The sequence below is a fragment of the Panthera uncia genome, assembly GCF_023721935.1.
Source record: "Panthera uncia isolate 11264 chromosome A1 unlocalized genomic scaffold, Puncia_PCG_1.0 HiC_scaffold_16, whole genome shotgun sequence".
Taxonomy (NCBI): domain Eukaryota; kingdom Metazoa; phylum Chordata; class Mammalia; order Carnivora; family Felidae; genus Panthera; species Panthera uncia.
Genome location: NW_026057576.1, coordinates 7,460,857 through 7,478,030, shown reverse-complemented (window position 1 = coordinate 7,478,030; position 17,174 = coordinate 7,460,857). Strand labels below are relative to the sequence as shown.

General features: G+C 36.3%; 1 protein-coding gene across 8 annotated transcripts in view; it reads right to left on the bottom strand.

The window, feature by feature from the left end:
* The window catches only part of PAN3 (poly(A) specific ribonuclease subunit PAN3), a 132,038-nt gene that overhangs the window by 54,085 nt on the left and 60,779 nt on the right, over positions 1 to 17,174 (bottom strand). For 7 of the 8 annotated variants that reach the window (XR_007461200.1, XM_049647367.1, XM_049647364.1 and 4 more), the window contains one exon: positions 489 to 736. Coding sequence is in view for 7 of the 8 variants with exons in the window: in XM_049647367.1 (XP_049503324.1) it covers positions 489 to 736 (248 nt within the window). In the remaining variant the exon portion in view is untranslated. Of the gene's footprint in view, positions 1 to 488; positions 737 to 16,896; positions 17,015 to 17,174 lie in introns of all 8 variants that reach the window. The other variant, XM_049647366.1, reaches the window with a different exon arrangement.

Here is a 17,174-nt window from a genome sequence, read left to right as displayed (position 1 = left end):
GCCCCTTATCATCCTGTGTCCTCCACTATCCAGAGATCTAGAGATTAAATCATTGCCTCACCTGAAGCAAGAGTTTATCATCAGTTTGTTTTTAGTAACTACCATAAGAAACCATGTACTTTCTCCAAGTTCTTACCAGAGGTAAAACTACGTACACCTATAAAGAAACGCAGCAAACATCAACTCCAGCTAGCACCAGTACAAGGTAACCCCATGAGCAAAACGTGCCATAAAGTACTAAACTAGAGCCAGGAGACAATCTAATTTGTGATTAAACCCGGTTCTGTCTAAACTGGAGTTGTTATTAATACAGAAAGCTTACTTTGAAGAGATAAGAAGAGGTCAGGATCATCATCTAAGTTAGAAAAGTAAATACGTTTTCACATCACAATAAAAAGATGCAAGGCGGGGGGACCTCCTCACTAATCTCATTATCAAGAAGGAACTGCTGTAAGACTACTCTCACTTCTCCCGTCATGTAGACGTACCATTCCAGTCAAAGGTGCTGGGGTTGTGTCTGTATAGAAGTAAGTCGTCCCACCGACGGTTTCCTTTTGGATCACCTGACCAGAAGATGGAGTCTGAGAAACGGGATTATTAACAGATGTAGAGGCACTAGAAGGCACCATGTAATTTGCTGGATTTGGAGTGTGACTTCTTCTTCTGGGCGCAGGAGAAGTATGTGGAGTGATCTTGGGAGAATGAAGAGGAGAAGATCCGGCAGACAAGGACATTCCTGAAGAAGACGTAAAAATGTTTCTTAGGAGCAAAAACTGGTTTTAGAGAAAAAGGTCTGGAAAATAAAATGCAAACATTCATTTGGAAGAAACATCCTCTTTAGCAAATTCTTTAAGTGCAAAAATAAAAGCCATGATTTTATCTTGGTTTGTTTTAGAGAAAGCTCTGATGCAAGCAACTGTAAAGACGTTTCTTTTTTTCAAGCATAGCCATTTCCAAATAAGCTAGGAAATTGATTGCAAGAATAGTCTCCTCCATATCAAGGTTTACATGAGAAACTTCAATAGTAAGAATCATCGGTAATTTAAGAAATTAATTTTATGGAAAAAGGAGAAATAAGCAACTGGGACTCTCAAAAAGCCTTTTTATAAGCCTTTAATAAAAGCCTTTCTCTCATCAAGGGCTCAATTCCTTTTTGGCAAAGAATCATTTAAAACTATGGCTATTAACACAAATACCACATTATCCTCCAGGAGTATAGTTTTAAAAATCAAACTATTTAATGAGATTTACTAGATTTCTTTTGGCCAAATACAGTTAACAGAATGGTTTGAAAAAGCAAAACAATGAAGTCTAGTCTCAGCTGAAGTACATGGCAGCTTACACACTATTATTTTTTAATCAAGCAGTACACTGTTTTTATGCCTTTTGTCTTTTAACTCTAAATAGGCATACGCTAAAACAAATGAAAATTTCTGCAGATGTGTACTCTGTAATATTAGGTCAAATGATGCCACTGGATTTTAGTGGAAGTTTTATGCAAACACAACTAGAAGAAATCATTGTATGTAGGGCATCCTCTATTAGGATTCTAATGTGAAGAAAGGGAAAGGACAATTGTCGTAACCCTTCAGGAGGTTCCAACTAGCCGAGAAAACAAGTCCAGGTCACAGGTAAAAGACATAAAATGACTTACAAAAACACTCCACTGTAAATTAACATACTGCAAACTGCATGCATAAATGCAGATGGAATGCAAGTTAATTAAAACCAGGTAGAATCAATCAAAGGCTTAATGGAGGTGATCAGTTCTGAGCAGAGACTGAAAAGAATTTCTAGAGCTATAGGTACACTTCTTTAAAAAACCCAGCTTACTCCCCGAACTACTTTGTGGCCATGGGGAGTGACTAAAACACACACCTTTAAAGTAATATGCCACCTCACAGTGCAAGAAAAAAGTTTACCAAAATGCCTCTTGTCAGAGAAATACGATTAACAGGGACGTGAAGTTCAATTTTGAGAAATTCGTAAAACGCCAACACTGTTTTTTTGGACAGATGTAGGTGGACAAAAATAAGGTGAGAACTGAGATAACACTTCGCTCTACTCGGGATAGCCCTTTCCACTTTCTAAAGAGCCTTAAGGTAATTATTCTGATTTTCTGAGCAACTAAATGAGTTAGGAAGGCGAGGCAGGTCAAGTTACAAGCACCACAGTACAGAAGTCAGACATGAAGAGGTTCTGACTTGACCAGTGTGACATTTGTGCAAAGTCGACAGCAAAGCCAAGACTCAAAGCCAGGTCTCCAAACTCCAAATGTGACAGTCGTACCGCTATAATACAATGTCTACTGCACTGACATGAAAACAGGCCGGGCATTGTCAAGCGTGTCTTAAATGTATCTAAGAGAAACGCTAAAAATCTAAACCCCCGTTTAAAAAAAACCAGTATTTATAAGGAAACCAAGCTACTATATTAAGATATAAGCTTATTTTTTTAAAAAAACTGTTCCAGAGTTCTCTGTGTTTTCTTAACTCTGTATTACACATCGAATTGCAGGTTAATCCATACAGCAAAAAATCGAATTATTTAACTATCTTTGAAAGATAAATACTCCCCACTTACCTAATATGAAATGCATTTAAGAGTTTTCCTAAGCTAGTATTCCAAGTCTTTCCAAGATAAAACTGGCCAAGTCATCAAAGATAAGCGAACGTGTTTACTACCTTTAAGTTAAATAGCAGCAAGAAATACAGCTACCAATTCTTGAGCACTTCTCACGGGGCAGGCACTAGTAAAAGTACTTCATATACATCAGTCTGTTCAACCCTCACAACAACCCTGTGAGGTAGGTGTATCATATTCACCTCACTGCAAAGGAAACTAACATTAAAAAGGTTTTTAAACTTATTCTAAGGACAAATACAGGTTATTAAGCAAAGGAATCAGGACTCAAACTCCGATCCATTCGATTCCAAAGCCTGTGCTCTTAGTCAATATGCTCTACAGTCGCCCGGTTCCTGAGTCCTGTACTAGAGGGTAGAAAGGGGTCCATTACTTGTAGTAGGAACATGAGCAACTACGTAAGCCACGTGGGGTGGCGGAGGTGCAGCACGGGGTGAAGGGGAAAATCTTGACACCAAAGTAGGTGTGTAAGTGGGACAGAAGGTACACTATCTCCTTAAGGCTCAATACATGGGGAAAGATTACCAAAAACAATCTGTGGTCAGTTAAGAAGGAAATTCACGCACAGAATTTAGAAGTGATAAGCAGCCAGCTTTCTATGAAATTGTCAATGTTGTAGCTGTTCTAAAACAAAGTTACAACACTGACATTTGCATTCACGTCTCTGAGCTGAGGCAGGTAAGTTATTTAAACACATTCAAAAGAAAGCATGTACACTATGAAGTACCACCACCCATAGGGGTAACAGGATATTTAAATGCATAGGAAGCTAGAAATGAAATGAACCCCAAATTACCGAAACATCAAACCTAGCCACATAAGGCACAGCTTTGTGCCACCAGAATATTTTACAAACACGTTAAAGAACTGAGTAAAATATGCACATAGCTGCTCGAAGAGAGGGATTCTGTACTTTCCTATGAAGACAATAGCCACAACTCACTTACTACCAACTGCCCATATACAAGACTAAATTACAAACGGCACAAAGGAGTGGAACCATACTACAGAAATGAGTAGTCAAAAGTAAAGATGAATGAAAACGAACAGGTTTGATTTCATCTCTCTCACATGTAAATACTCCTTTAGAAGTTCGCTCTTTCCATATACAGGGGGAAGGCCTACTTGTAGTGATTCCCACACCAGTGCCTTGCTGTTCACCGGTACTCGATCACCAGAACGCTTAAGCAAATATAGAAACCACTGAGGATACCATTAAGAGACAATATGGAAGAATGGAAATTTGTACTTAAAAAAAAAGATGATTCAGGAACATTTCATTTTTGTATTTATGTTTTGTGTTACTTTTTCTAATTTATTCTTAGAATGACAATTTGGTGACATCATAAACAATACCTATGCACTGTAATTCATTGGGTTAAATGCAAACTGTCATACTTGAGTCGGACCTGTTAAATTAATTGCTTCAGAACATTTAAAAACATCTTTTCTTAAATGTATCCCAATTCAAATAAAAGTGAGGAAACCATATGGAAATGCTCACCAGAGGAGTTAACCAGAGCAATTAACAAAATAGAAGAACTAATATAAAAAACTTCAAGGCTACTTTATGGAGTCAAACTATCAGTGTTTTTGGATGACATGATTCTATACTTGGGAAAACCAACAAAAAGACTCTTGTAAATAATGAGAGGATTCATTACAGTAAATGTAATTACAATATTAACGTATACTAAATGAACAGCATTCCTAAATACAAACAACCAGTTAGGGCAATATCGTTTCTGGGAAATCAGATTCCACTAACACGATACCGTCCCTTCAACCCCTACCGAAATTGTGAATACACAGAACTACAAGATAAAATACAACCCAAATTTAAAATATACCTAAGGTCAAAAGAACAACAACAAAGAATTCCAAGAACAAGAAATTAAAGAAAGATCTGGAATTAAGAGGTTATACTGCGAAAAGTCGGAGGAAAAAACCCTAGGCCAGATATAGTCTCTAACTGAGGCTTTAATGCCCACAGGAGAATATGAAATATGGCCTTCAGCCCATAAAACATGGGGAACGGAACCCAAATCCCAGTGTGAAGCCAAGGAGTCTAGAAAAGCTGCAACACCAGTGAATGTAGGAGGAGAAAACTTTCTACCTACTGGCCAACAGAGGCCAAAAAAAAAAAAAAAAAAAAAGTAAGCTTGCTTGTTTGTGGAAGAGAGAGATGAAGGAAAGGAGCAGACCGGGGTGGTGTCCAGAGAAAAGAACCCAATGCCTGTATCATGCACAGGTGTAAGAGGGAAAATTTCCAGCAGACTTCATGTGACAGGAATCCCAGTGAGAAATTCACATGAAACTTGCACCGGCACTGGACGTCTGCATGAAGCAAACACCAACTGTTTTTGATGAGTGCTTCTACAACCCAGAATACACAAGATCTGCCCCCCAGAAAAACAATCCCACTTAGAAGAACTCTCAAAGAGCTGGAATGCACAATATACTTGAGAATTAATTCCCTGAGAAAAAGGAATCTCAGAAAACAGAACCCTGTAAAAGAAATAAAACTAAAATGATTAAGGACATGAAAGAAATGACAAACATGAAAAAACAGGACATTTGTTCTTAAATAGAACTAGACTCTTGAAGAGTAAAAAATACAATCACTGAAATTAAAGGGGGGAAAAACTCAACAAATGAGTTAAATGGCAAAGTAGACACAATCAAAGAGAGAAAAGATAAACCAGAGAAGGAACTGAGGAAATTACCTAAAATTAAAACTCGGAAAATATGAAAAAGTAGTCAGGAGACACAAAAGGTAGAATGAGAAGGCAAATTTCCTGGAGAAAAAAAGAAAGAATATTGGGGAGAAAAAGCAATATTCAAAGACAAGATTTGTGATTTTCAAGAATTAATTTACCATATAAATCCTAATTTAAGAAATCCTGAGCAAGAGATCTACACAGAGTAAGTAAAAACAAATCTGTCAGTCAACTGAAATTGTAGAGTGACAAAGATAAAGAGACAAATCTAAAAAGCTACCAGAAAAAAGACAAACTATCTAAAAACAAAAAACTCCCAAAAAACAATGACATCAGCAACATTAAACCTGCATCAGCAACAGCAACATTAAACAATGAAATAATATAATCAAAGGAAGGAAAATGAATGGTCATATATTTTAATTTATTTTTGAAAGGGGGGGGCAGAGAGAGAGAGAGGGAGACACAGAATCCGAAGCAGGCTCCAGGCTCCAAGCTGTCAGCACAGAGGCCGATGCGGGGCTCAAACTCACGAACGGCGACATCATGACTTGAGCCAAAGTCAGACGCCCAACCGACTGAGCCACCCAAGCACCCCAAATGAATGGTCATATTAAAGTTTATACACAGTTTGCAAATGAGGGGGACAATGAAGACATTTTTCTCTCTCACATCTCCTTGGTGAAAGAACAATTAAATGGTTAACTCGGTATAGAGGTAACTCCTTCTCCCTAAAACAATAGAATATCAAATTATATGGGTAAATCTGAATAAGCACTGACAGCGAAAGAAGAACAATTAATCTGAGATAGATTAAAGTCAAAGTATAATTAAGATTCTAGGAATTATAACATTAAAAAAGGGCAGAAAGAAACAAAGTCATTAAAAATCCTCATAATAATATCTTTACCTCCTTCCTCTTCCACAATTTCATACTTAGTAAAAGCAAGCATGGTAAAATTCTAGGGGTGACAGCTACACAAAACAGAAACATAATATAAAACATGCAACCTCTACCTCACACCATATATAAAAATTACCTCAAAATGGACCAATAACCTAAACATAGGAGCTAAACTATGAAACTCTAAGAAAACAAGCATAAACCTTCAGGATCTTCAGCTAAGCAATGGTTTCTTAAAATAGGACGCCTAAAGCACACATAACCAAAAGAATCAAAAGTAAACTGGATTTCATCAAAATTGAAAATTTTTTACACTCCGCAGTAAACTATCAATTAAAAGATTTACAACTCATATTCAATAATGGGCTCATATGCACAATATATAAGGAACTCTCATGACTCAACAATAAAAACAAATAACTACATTTAAAAATGAGCAAAGGATCTGAATAGACATTTTTCCAAAGAAGACACACAAATGGCAGATAAGGGGGTGCCTAGACGGCTCAGTCGGTTAAACGTCCAATTCTTGATTCCAGCTCAGGTCGTGATCTCACGGTTGGTGAGTCTGAACCCTGCCCTGGGCTCTGCACTCAGGCTGTGGAGCCTGCTTGGGATTCTCTCTCTCGCTCTCTCTGCCCGCCTCCCCCACGCACAAGCGCTCGCACTCTCTCTTAAAATAAATGAACTTTAAAAAACGGCAAAGAAGCACATAAAAAGAAGCTCAACATCATTAGTCATTAGAGACATACAAATCGCAACCACAAAACCACTCATACCACTAGGATGATTATAATAAAAACAAGACAGTACCAAGTATTAGCAAGCAAATGGAAAAACTGAAACCCTCAAACACTGCTGGTGGGAAGGCAATGTCACGTAGTCACTTTGGGCAGCAGTCTGGTAGCGCTTCAAATGGTTAAGCATAGTTATAATATGACCCAGCAACTCCACTCCTAAGTATGCTACCAAAAAGAATTTACAACATACGTTCCTGCAAACAGTGGTACATGCATGTTCGCAGCAGCATTATGCATAATAGTCAAAAAAGAGATAAAACCCAAATGGCTATCAACTGATAAATGTGTAAATAAAATCCGATCCATCCATACTATGGGATATTATTCACCCATAAAAAGGGGAAAAATCTGATACATGCTATAACATGGATGAACCCTGAAAACATCGTAAGTGAAAGAAGCCAGACACAAAAGGCCATTGATTTAATGATTCTATTTCTATGAAATGCCCAGAACAGCAAATCCATGAAGACCTAAAGTAGATTAGTGCTTTCCAAGGGCTAGGGATGGGGAAAACGGGGAGTAACTACTACCAGTGTGAAGTTCCCTTTGAGGTGAAGGGAGGGAATGTGGAACTAGATAGTGATAATGGCTACACAATTGTGGACACGCTAAGAACCGCTGAACTGTACATCCTGAAAGGGTGAATTTCATGATACGTGGTTTATACCTCAACACGCAACAAAACGTAAAAATCCAGGGCTACACGAACTAGAAATGTACAGGGCTTATAGAAAGAAGAGATTAAAACTCTACTAACAGAAACAAAAGGTAAACTGAACAAAAGGAAATAAATACCTGTACCTGTTTGTTATAGAGACTTCAATACTACCCTTAACTGATCTAAAAACATAATGCTAGCTCAATAAAAATAAATTTTTAATTAGCCAAACCCATTATATCTATGTGGAAAAATAAACACTGAGAATAGCCAGGAAAATTATTAAAGAATATTCAGTACAGAGGAAGAGTTAAGAAAAAGTAGAAAGAATCAAGTGTGATATAAGAGCACAAGATAGTAAAAAGTGGTAAGAGCTACAGTAATGAAAATATTTGATAAAGGTTCATATCAGTAGTGGGTCAATACAATAGAACAGGCACAAAACTGGACCTCAAATACATACGAAGAAATAAGATAAGGCTGGCATTTCAAACTTCAGGGGACTGCTGGTGAGGACAGCAGTCAGATACGACAACTCACTAGCTGTCACAAAATGACAGAATGAATCCAGATATAAGCAAAGATGGCTATTTAGATAAAATAGATAAAAGCAAGTGGTCTTTTCGTTTTTCAGGCAAATATTCTGACTGAATATTTAAAGAGTTTAAAGAGGAAAGTACCTCAAAGAATATTTTTTTAAATATTATGAAAACACAAAATGCAAAAGTCAAAAGAGAATTTTAATCAATTTGACTTCCTCAAAAATAAATTTCCTACATAACAGCAAAAAAAGATATTTCCAACATTTAAAAAAGGGCTAATTTGCTTAATATAGTTCTTAAAATTAAGAAAACAGAAAGCAACCAAAAGATAAAAGAAAAATTACACTACTAGCCAGTTTGTAGACAAGAAATTTAAATGCCTCAAATATTTAAAAAGATGCTCACATTCACTGACAATTAAAGAGAGGCAAATTAAAACCAGCCTCTTTACTGGCCTCTTCTCAGATTGGCAAAGATTAAAAAGTTTATTAAGACAGTTAGGAAAAAGATGGGTGGCATATAAATACTGTTACACTTTAATATCAGTTGTTAAAATCTCTTTTGGAAAACAATTTGGCAATATCTGTCAACTGCAACTTTTTAATTGACACGATAATGGTAAGTACTTCAAACAAAGTCATAAAATGAAAAATAAAAAGCTGTGAACTCCATAAAAGTGGCTATATTTGTCTTGCTCAGCTTTTTGGCCCACAGGAGTCACTGAATAAATGCCTCATGAGTAAATGTTAAGAAAGGTTACTTTTAAACCCTTTCCAGGAAAAAACAAAAAGTAATTATTTTTTTCTTTCAGAGAAGTTTAAGGAAAAAAAAAAAAAAAAAAAAAAAAAAGACGTCCTTTCAGATACAAATGCATCTGAGGTGCCAGGCATGAACTCTCCCTAAATATGAAAACATTAGAAACATTCCTTTTAAATATAGAATATGACAAAAATGTAAATTATGACAACTCCTATATAATATCATATTAAAGCCTTAGCCAATGCAACAAAACACAAAAAAGACTGCAAAGGATGACACAAAAACAGACACTCAGATCAACTGAACAGAACAGAGAACCCAGAAATGGACCCACAAACGTATGGCCAAGTAATCTTTGAGAAAGCAGCAAAGGATATCCAATGGAATAAAGACAGTCTCTTCAGCAAGTGGTGCCGGGGAAACTGGACAGCGACATGCAGAAGAATGAACCTGGACCACTTTCTTACACCATACGCAAAATAAACTCAAAATGGATGAAAGACCTAAACATAAGACAGGAAGCCATCAAAATCCTCAAGGAAAAAGCAGGCAAAAAACCTCTTTGATCTTGGCCGCAGCAATTTCTTACTCAACACGTCTACAGAGGTAAGGGAAACAAAAGTAAAAATGAACGCTGAGACCTCATCAGAATAAAAAGCTTCTGCACAGCGAAGGAAACTCCACAAAAGTAAAAGGCAACTGATAGAATGGGAGAAGATGTTTGCAAACGACATATCAGATAAAGGGTTAGTCTCCAAAATCTATAAAGAACTTATCAGACTCAACACCCAAAAAACAAATAATCCAGTGAAGAAATGGGCAAAAGACATGAATAGACACTTCTCCAAGGAAGACATCCAGATGGCCAAACGACACATGAAAAAATGCTCAACATCACTCATCATCAGGGAAATACAAATCAAAACCACAATGAGACACCACCTCCCACCTGTCAGAATGGCTCACATTAACTCAGGCAACAACAGATGTTGGCAAGGATGTGGAGAAAGAGGCTCTCTCTTGCACTGCTGGTGGGAATGCAAACTGGTGCAGCCACTCTGGAAAACAGTATGGAGGCGCCTCAAAAAATTAAAAATAGAACTACCTTATATGACCCAGCAATTGCACTACTAGGTATTTTTCCAAGGGATATAGGTGTGCTGTTTCCAAGGGACACATGCACCCCAATGTTTATAGCAGCACTATCAGCAATAGCCAAAGTATGGAAAGCCCAAGTGTCCACTGATGGATGAATGGATAAAGAAGATGTGGTATATATATACAATGGAGTATTACTCGGCAATCAAAAAGAATGAAATCTTGCCATTTGCAACTATGTGGATGGAACTAGAGAGTATTATGCTAAGCGAAAGCAGTCAGTCAGAGAAAGACAAATATCATATGACTTCACTCATATGAGGACTTTAAGACACAGAACAGATGAACACAAGGGAAGGGAAGCAAAAATAATATAGAAACAGGAAGGGGAACAAAACATAAAGAGACTCTTAAATATGGAGAATTAACAGAGGTTTACTGGAGGGGTTGTGGGGTGGGAGGGGAGGCTAGGGGCATTAAGGAATCTACTCCTGAAATCATGGTTGCACTATATGCTAACTTGAATGTAAATAAAAAAAAATTTTTTTAATTTTAAAAAAAGACTGCAAAGGAAGAGATAAAACTATCATTATTTGCAAGTAATTGTCCACATATAAGAATCTATAAAATATTAGAAATACCAAACCAACATACAAACATCAATCGCATTACCTACACACTAAAAATGATCAATTAGAAAAACTGTATTTTTTAAAGACACCAATCATAATACTACAAAGTGTCTCAGAATATCCAACAAAATATATGTAAGACCTAAACGCAGAAGATAGTAAAACTTTGTGGAAAGATGTTAAAGGAGACCTGGAGAAAGGAAAGAAATGGAGAGATAGTCCATGTTCATAGATAGGGAGACATAATGATGATGATTCTCCTCAACTATTTTTTTTTTTTAACATTTATTTCTTTTTGAGAGACAGAGACAGAGCGTGAGTAAGAGAGGGGCAGAGAGAGAAGGGGACACAGAATCTTAAGCAGGCTCCAGGCTCTGAATTGTCAGCACAGAGTCCGACGCGGGGCTCAAACTCACGAACCATGAGATCATGACCTGAGCCGAAGTCGGACCCTTAACCGACTGAGCCACCCAGGAGCCCCTCTCTTCAATTCACCTAAAGATTCAACTCCATGTTGCTTTCATGTATCCCCAAGTCTCCAAAGCTGCCTCCTCCTCTGGGACATTAATCAACAATCCTCCTTGCCAACACCAAATTCTCTAACCCCCATCCTCATAGTAAATTACAATTTGGCCTTATGAAAAATCTTCGTATCCTATAAAAAAAAATTTTCTTGATACCCATATTTTATAATTATTCCCATCATTTTGTACTTTATATTTTGTTCCAAGTACTACACAATTTAAACTGTGTCTTTGTAGGGAAGAACTGTGCCTTAATCCTCTCTTCTCTATATTGCTAACTACACTTTGTAATGGCACAGTTCTTAGAACACAAGAAATTCGTTGAAAATAAATAGAGAGGTTGAAGTCTCCTCTTTTTGGTACCAACAACCAAGATGCTAAATAGAGCAACAGCCACAATCAGAAAATGGAGAATGCCATCACCAAAATTACCTGCATAATACAAGAAGCTGGGAGGAGAAAAATAAATGTTTATGCTACCGAGTGGCATAGATGTTGACCATCACTATTTGAAAGCAAATACAAACCAAGCCACAAACCGTTATGAAAGAAAGGAATTTGAAAGAATTTGGGGTGAAGGACACTCTCCTCACAGAACAGTCTGATTATTCTAGCGTTAGTCTTTCCAGGTCAATGTAGGGAAACTAATCAGTAGAATCTACTAATTCAGTAGATTCCTACTGAATAGGGAACTGGGTAAACCTAGCTTACTAATAATTTTAACAAAGTTCCAATAACCAAACTAAATCCCCAGCAATAAATTACCCTGTATGACTACACTGTAGAGAATGGTTTAGATTAGAAATTATCAAAATATATCTCCTATTGAACAGATGAACTTGAAGGCAAATAGAAGAAGCATTATCTTCTTAACAACAGACTCATTATTTGGGGCCTCATCCAGAAGAAAATCACACTAAGGAATTCATTTAATAACATCCAGTAATAGAAAATACAAAGTCACTATTAAAAATACATTCCTTAATTTATTCATTTCTTAACCAAATTCCCCAATCACACCACCCCCCCACCAAGATAAAATGATGCAGATATAGCCCAAAACACAGACAATAAGTTTTTACTCCTAAACTCTTAACAGAGTCTTAAACATACTAACAATACATTCTTGTTCTTTGACTTTGTTGACGATTTAAAGGATGGGTATAAAAGGTCAACTCCAAAATAAGTTCAGAACATTTCTCCCCTCTTGCTCTTCCAGTGTTTCAGACACAAACTTTATTTCTTAGTTCATTTCTATCACTAGCTGTTCTTAGTAGAAAAAGAAAGTGAGTTTAAGTATTTAATTATAATCATTTAGCAATTAAAGTTTGGAGATCATGGAGTTTTTTTGCAATTTGATGATCTGCAATTTGCAACCTGTCAAACAAATTATTTGCAATTGCAACTTGTCAAACAAATCCCCAATATACTCTAAGTAACTATACTGTATGCAAGACAGATTCCTACTGAATAGAGCTTTCTGAAATAAAATGTTAATAGTTACAGAATACCATAAGAAATGCACTCAACGCTCCATAAGGGAATAATTCCTATATAAATAAAACTGCTTTAAAATAGAGTTTCTCCATAAATTTAGAAACAAAGATCCTTGACTGGGGGTCCCCAGGACCACCCCCCATGTTCAGAAATTCACCGGAACTCAATCAAAAGGATTCGGCATATAGTTGCACTCAGGGTGAAGATTTATCACAGCAATGTAAGAGGCATGCACATCCAGAGCTCAAGGAGACACACAGGTGGAGTCTAGAGGAATTCATGGGTAGGTTTCCTTAGGCTCTCTTACTCTCAGGGGGGTTCACACAGCTCACTACTCCTCCAGTAACACATGTACAATCTATGTGTTCAGAGAAGTCCATCAGAGACTTCGTGCCCGTGGTTTTTATAGGGAAGTGATTAGAGGCAACCTCTGCCTAACACATACTAGAATTCCAAACTCCCAGAAGGAAAGCAAGTGTGCAGCATAAACCGAACTGTTCACACACAGAGTCTAGGCACAGTAAACCACCCCAATCAGTTGGGGAACAATGGGAACACTCCTCAACCGCCAAGTTCCCAGACATCAGCCAAGTGCCAACCGTGCAAGCAGACTTTTTTAAAGATAGCAGTCTTTAGCCTGCTATGGTAACTCACTTCTGCACAGACACCTTGAACTGCCTCCAGCATAGTCACCACTTTTTCATAATTCTGCTCTATAGTGAAGTGGTAGTATCCATCCACTAGTATGTATGTACTAGTATGTACAGAAAAATACAAGAGCAAATATTTTCTTATCTAAACCTTTGCCACAGGGAAGGAACAGGAGAAAAAAAGGTAAACCCTAGGACAAGGGCAGTGAATTTCACTACATTTTATCCATACATGTTTAGAAAAGATGACATATTAGTGATGCACACTCCATGGCTAGGAAATGCAGCAAAAAAAAAATAAATAAATAAAAATAAAAAAAAAAAATAAATGCAGCTCAAGGGGCTAAACCTATATGCTTCCCCAGCTCCTATCTCCAAGTATTTGAACTATCTAAATATATACACTAAATGTTACGGCTTAATATAAGATTTAAGCTATTAACATTAAATAAAAAAGACTTTGTAAGATCATTAGTTAAGCCATATTTTAGCTTCTAATACGCTAAAATTATAGAAACCATTCAAAACGTTTACTTATTTAAACATTAGAAGAATATGAAACAACACTTTATTCTTAGTAAATAACTAACAAAAAGAGTTGGACTCAGTAATCCTACAGAGGAGCATCTAGGCTATGATTTGGTGTATGCATCCTAAAAACAGCTGCTTTCAATTTCAATAGCTTAAAAACGATTCACATATCCACAGACTTTATCCTAAAAATTCCAGTTCTACAAAGTATCCTAAGAAATCATCCTAAATCCTGAAAAGTATTTATAGTTAAGATACATGTATACATATAACAGAGTGCATATATGCTGCTTTTTAAAAGATAACATTATGATTCAACTCTTTAATAGAGGAAATAACTTTTTAAAAACTGAAAGGCAATTTTAAGACTAGAGAAAATACTATCAATCAACTGAAGTCTATTAAGGTGTTAGGAATGGTTTTAGGGGAAAACAGCTCACTGTAAGTGATGCTTTGTAATATGAACTAAAATTTTTCTCATGACATAGTTTTTGATCCAGTTAGGAAACAGAAAAGCTATCCGAATAATCAGTAACTTTACCTAAAATAAATCAATTTCTTTTAAGTTTAAACTTTGAATGACCTTGAGCATAAGCTTGTTTGCACAAATATCAAAGCCATCATCCATCATCTATTTTGCCTTATAGTAAAAATATATACATTTAAAAATCCTAAATTTAGAAAAAACCGTGGTCGATTTCTGCTTCGTGATAATCACCCCACTGAGTCACCCTTAAACTCATAAATATCTTCTTAAGATAATTAAGAATCTACTTAATTATCTACTTAATTTTAAAGATAAATAAGAATCTACTTCATGAACGCAGCAACAGTTTGAAGAGAATGTTTTATCACTTCCAATTTTTAAGCCAGTAGACTAAGCTTTCACCCTCTTTTTACAAATCAGAAGACTAAGGCCCAGAGTAGCTCGGTGACCTGTTTAGTCACATAAATTCAGTATTCATAGAAATGGAACTAGAATATAGGCCCCTCACGTGCTAACAGAGCTCAGTGTAGCACTCAAGCTGCTGAATTTAACCTAAATTTAAATCCCTAACGGCTATATAAAAGTAATAAACCTAGGAGGAAAAATTATAGCATAAAAAAAAAATGTGATTAAAGGCAGAATTGTCAATTTTCCACTCTGTCAAATATAAAATCCTAAAGGATGGGATCAGAGTACAACCAATTAAAAACATGTATCTGTTAAAGTTTCTGGAATTCTAGAATAGGCCTCAAAGTTATACCATCAGTCCTAAAGCTTTAGTCACTGTGAAAAGAAACAAGTGACTATGAAGCCATGTATAACTGCTACAGACAAGAGTGACTCAGAAGATCCTTGAATTTAAAGACGAAATTAGAATTCAGGGTTTCTGAAGAATCCTAGTAATGCGGATGTATGGGTTCTTTTATTAAAGATGTTTTAAAATTTGTGCATCTAGTGACATTAATTTTGCTCCCCCCAAAACCTATTGTTAAACTGACAGGATACATGTTATAATAGACGGCATCTTAGAATCCAGGAAAATATGGTAAATCCAGATTACAGTTTTGGTCACTTTGCTGCCAAACAAGGGGACGAACAGCAACTATACTTCAAGATCTTGCCATCAAGTAAAAATAGTGTTTTACCAAGTTTTAATTTGGGAACCTTTTACCATCACTGTTAAGCCACAAACTCAGGTGAGAAAACTTTCAAATCAAGATATAACTGAGACAACCATCATACAAGCATGCGTATATTTAAAATGTGGATCTAATCCTCAAATAGACTGTACAAAATAAAACAAACCAGCGTCCAAAAAGCAACAGGATTAAGAAGTAACAGCTAAGATAATAGACTTTACTTTTTTCCCTGGAATAATTTCATCATTCAATCAAACGAAGCTTTGCAAATAGTTATCAAAACTGGCTACAAATGTTCTTAATTAAAAGTACCATGCGTTAAGGTCAAAACAATCCTGCAACTAATGAACCTGACATTGAACTGTTTAAAAGCTCACTATCAATAGCCCAATTTTCCAAACTCTGACATGATAGATGTTCAGTTGCACTTCTAGCCTAAATAATAAAAGCTATTTAGTAGTCAACTTAAATACTGGCTAGTTGAAATTCCCACTCTTCTATATATTTTAAATCACACGAACTTTCCAATGGCTAAAATAAAATGAATGTCTTTGCAATCCTAAACCATAACATTGTATGTGTTACCACACAGATGTACCTTTGGCCAAAATATTCTCTATGACATGTCACATCCTGTTTTTAAAAGCCTCCAAAAAGATAATCCACAGTATTCCTGCTTAATTTATTTGCCTAGAATATCAGGATAAACAAAAATTTTCTTTCTGTAGCTTAAGTCCCTCAGTGTTTCAGATTCAAAACTCCATTTAATCAAACATTCCCATTTCCTCAGATTGATACCAAAAAATATCGTGAACTTCTTAAGGTAAAAATTGGTAATTATCAAAGCATATCACAATATTAACCATAAACCAAAATAGTAATTATTCACAGATCTAGTAAAATATACACTAATCAAATTAAGTTCAATTTAGTCCTATTAGTTTCACGCCACAAATGCAAACTACCTTTGCAAAAATGAAACAGCCCAAATGCCAAAAGGTTTACTTGAAAGAAATGTTTATAACCCCATGTGAAAAAAGGGTACTTGGATTCATACTCAGCAAAATCCTATGCTGACCTCGCAGGGTGTTCTAATTCTTGCTGGAAACAAATAGCAGTAAAATTTCTATACTTTAAAAAATTGTTCCATGAAGTGTGGTGACAAATAAAAACGGAATCAATAAGGATATTGATGTTAATTGCCAGAACTGATTCCTTCACAAACCCTGTTTTCACAACAGCAACCCCTTATAATTAGGGGAATTAAAAGTTGCTGAACTCAACAATCCCTTCAGTTAAACCAACAGACCCCTCATAGAGCTGTCCAACGCTGCCCAAACTATCCATCCTTTAGTCGAATCAGTCAGTTTCATGAATTGTAGGATTTATCTTCAAGTCCAGTGCTGACTCAGAGGGTAGCTTGTTCCCTAGAGAAAACAACCAACAAAAATCAGAACAGCTACTGCTCATATGCTCTTTCAACACCCAAGTGGAAAGGACAACTTATTGGGTCCAAAAAATAGTTCAACGTCCTTTCAACTACAGGAGTAGCCAATAAACTGACGGCAGCTATGTGCCATAGGCAGG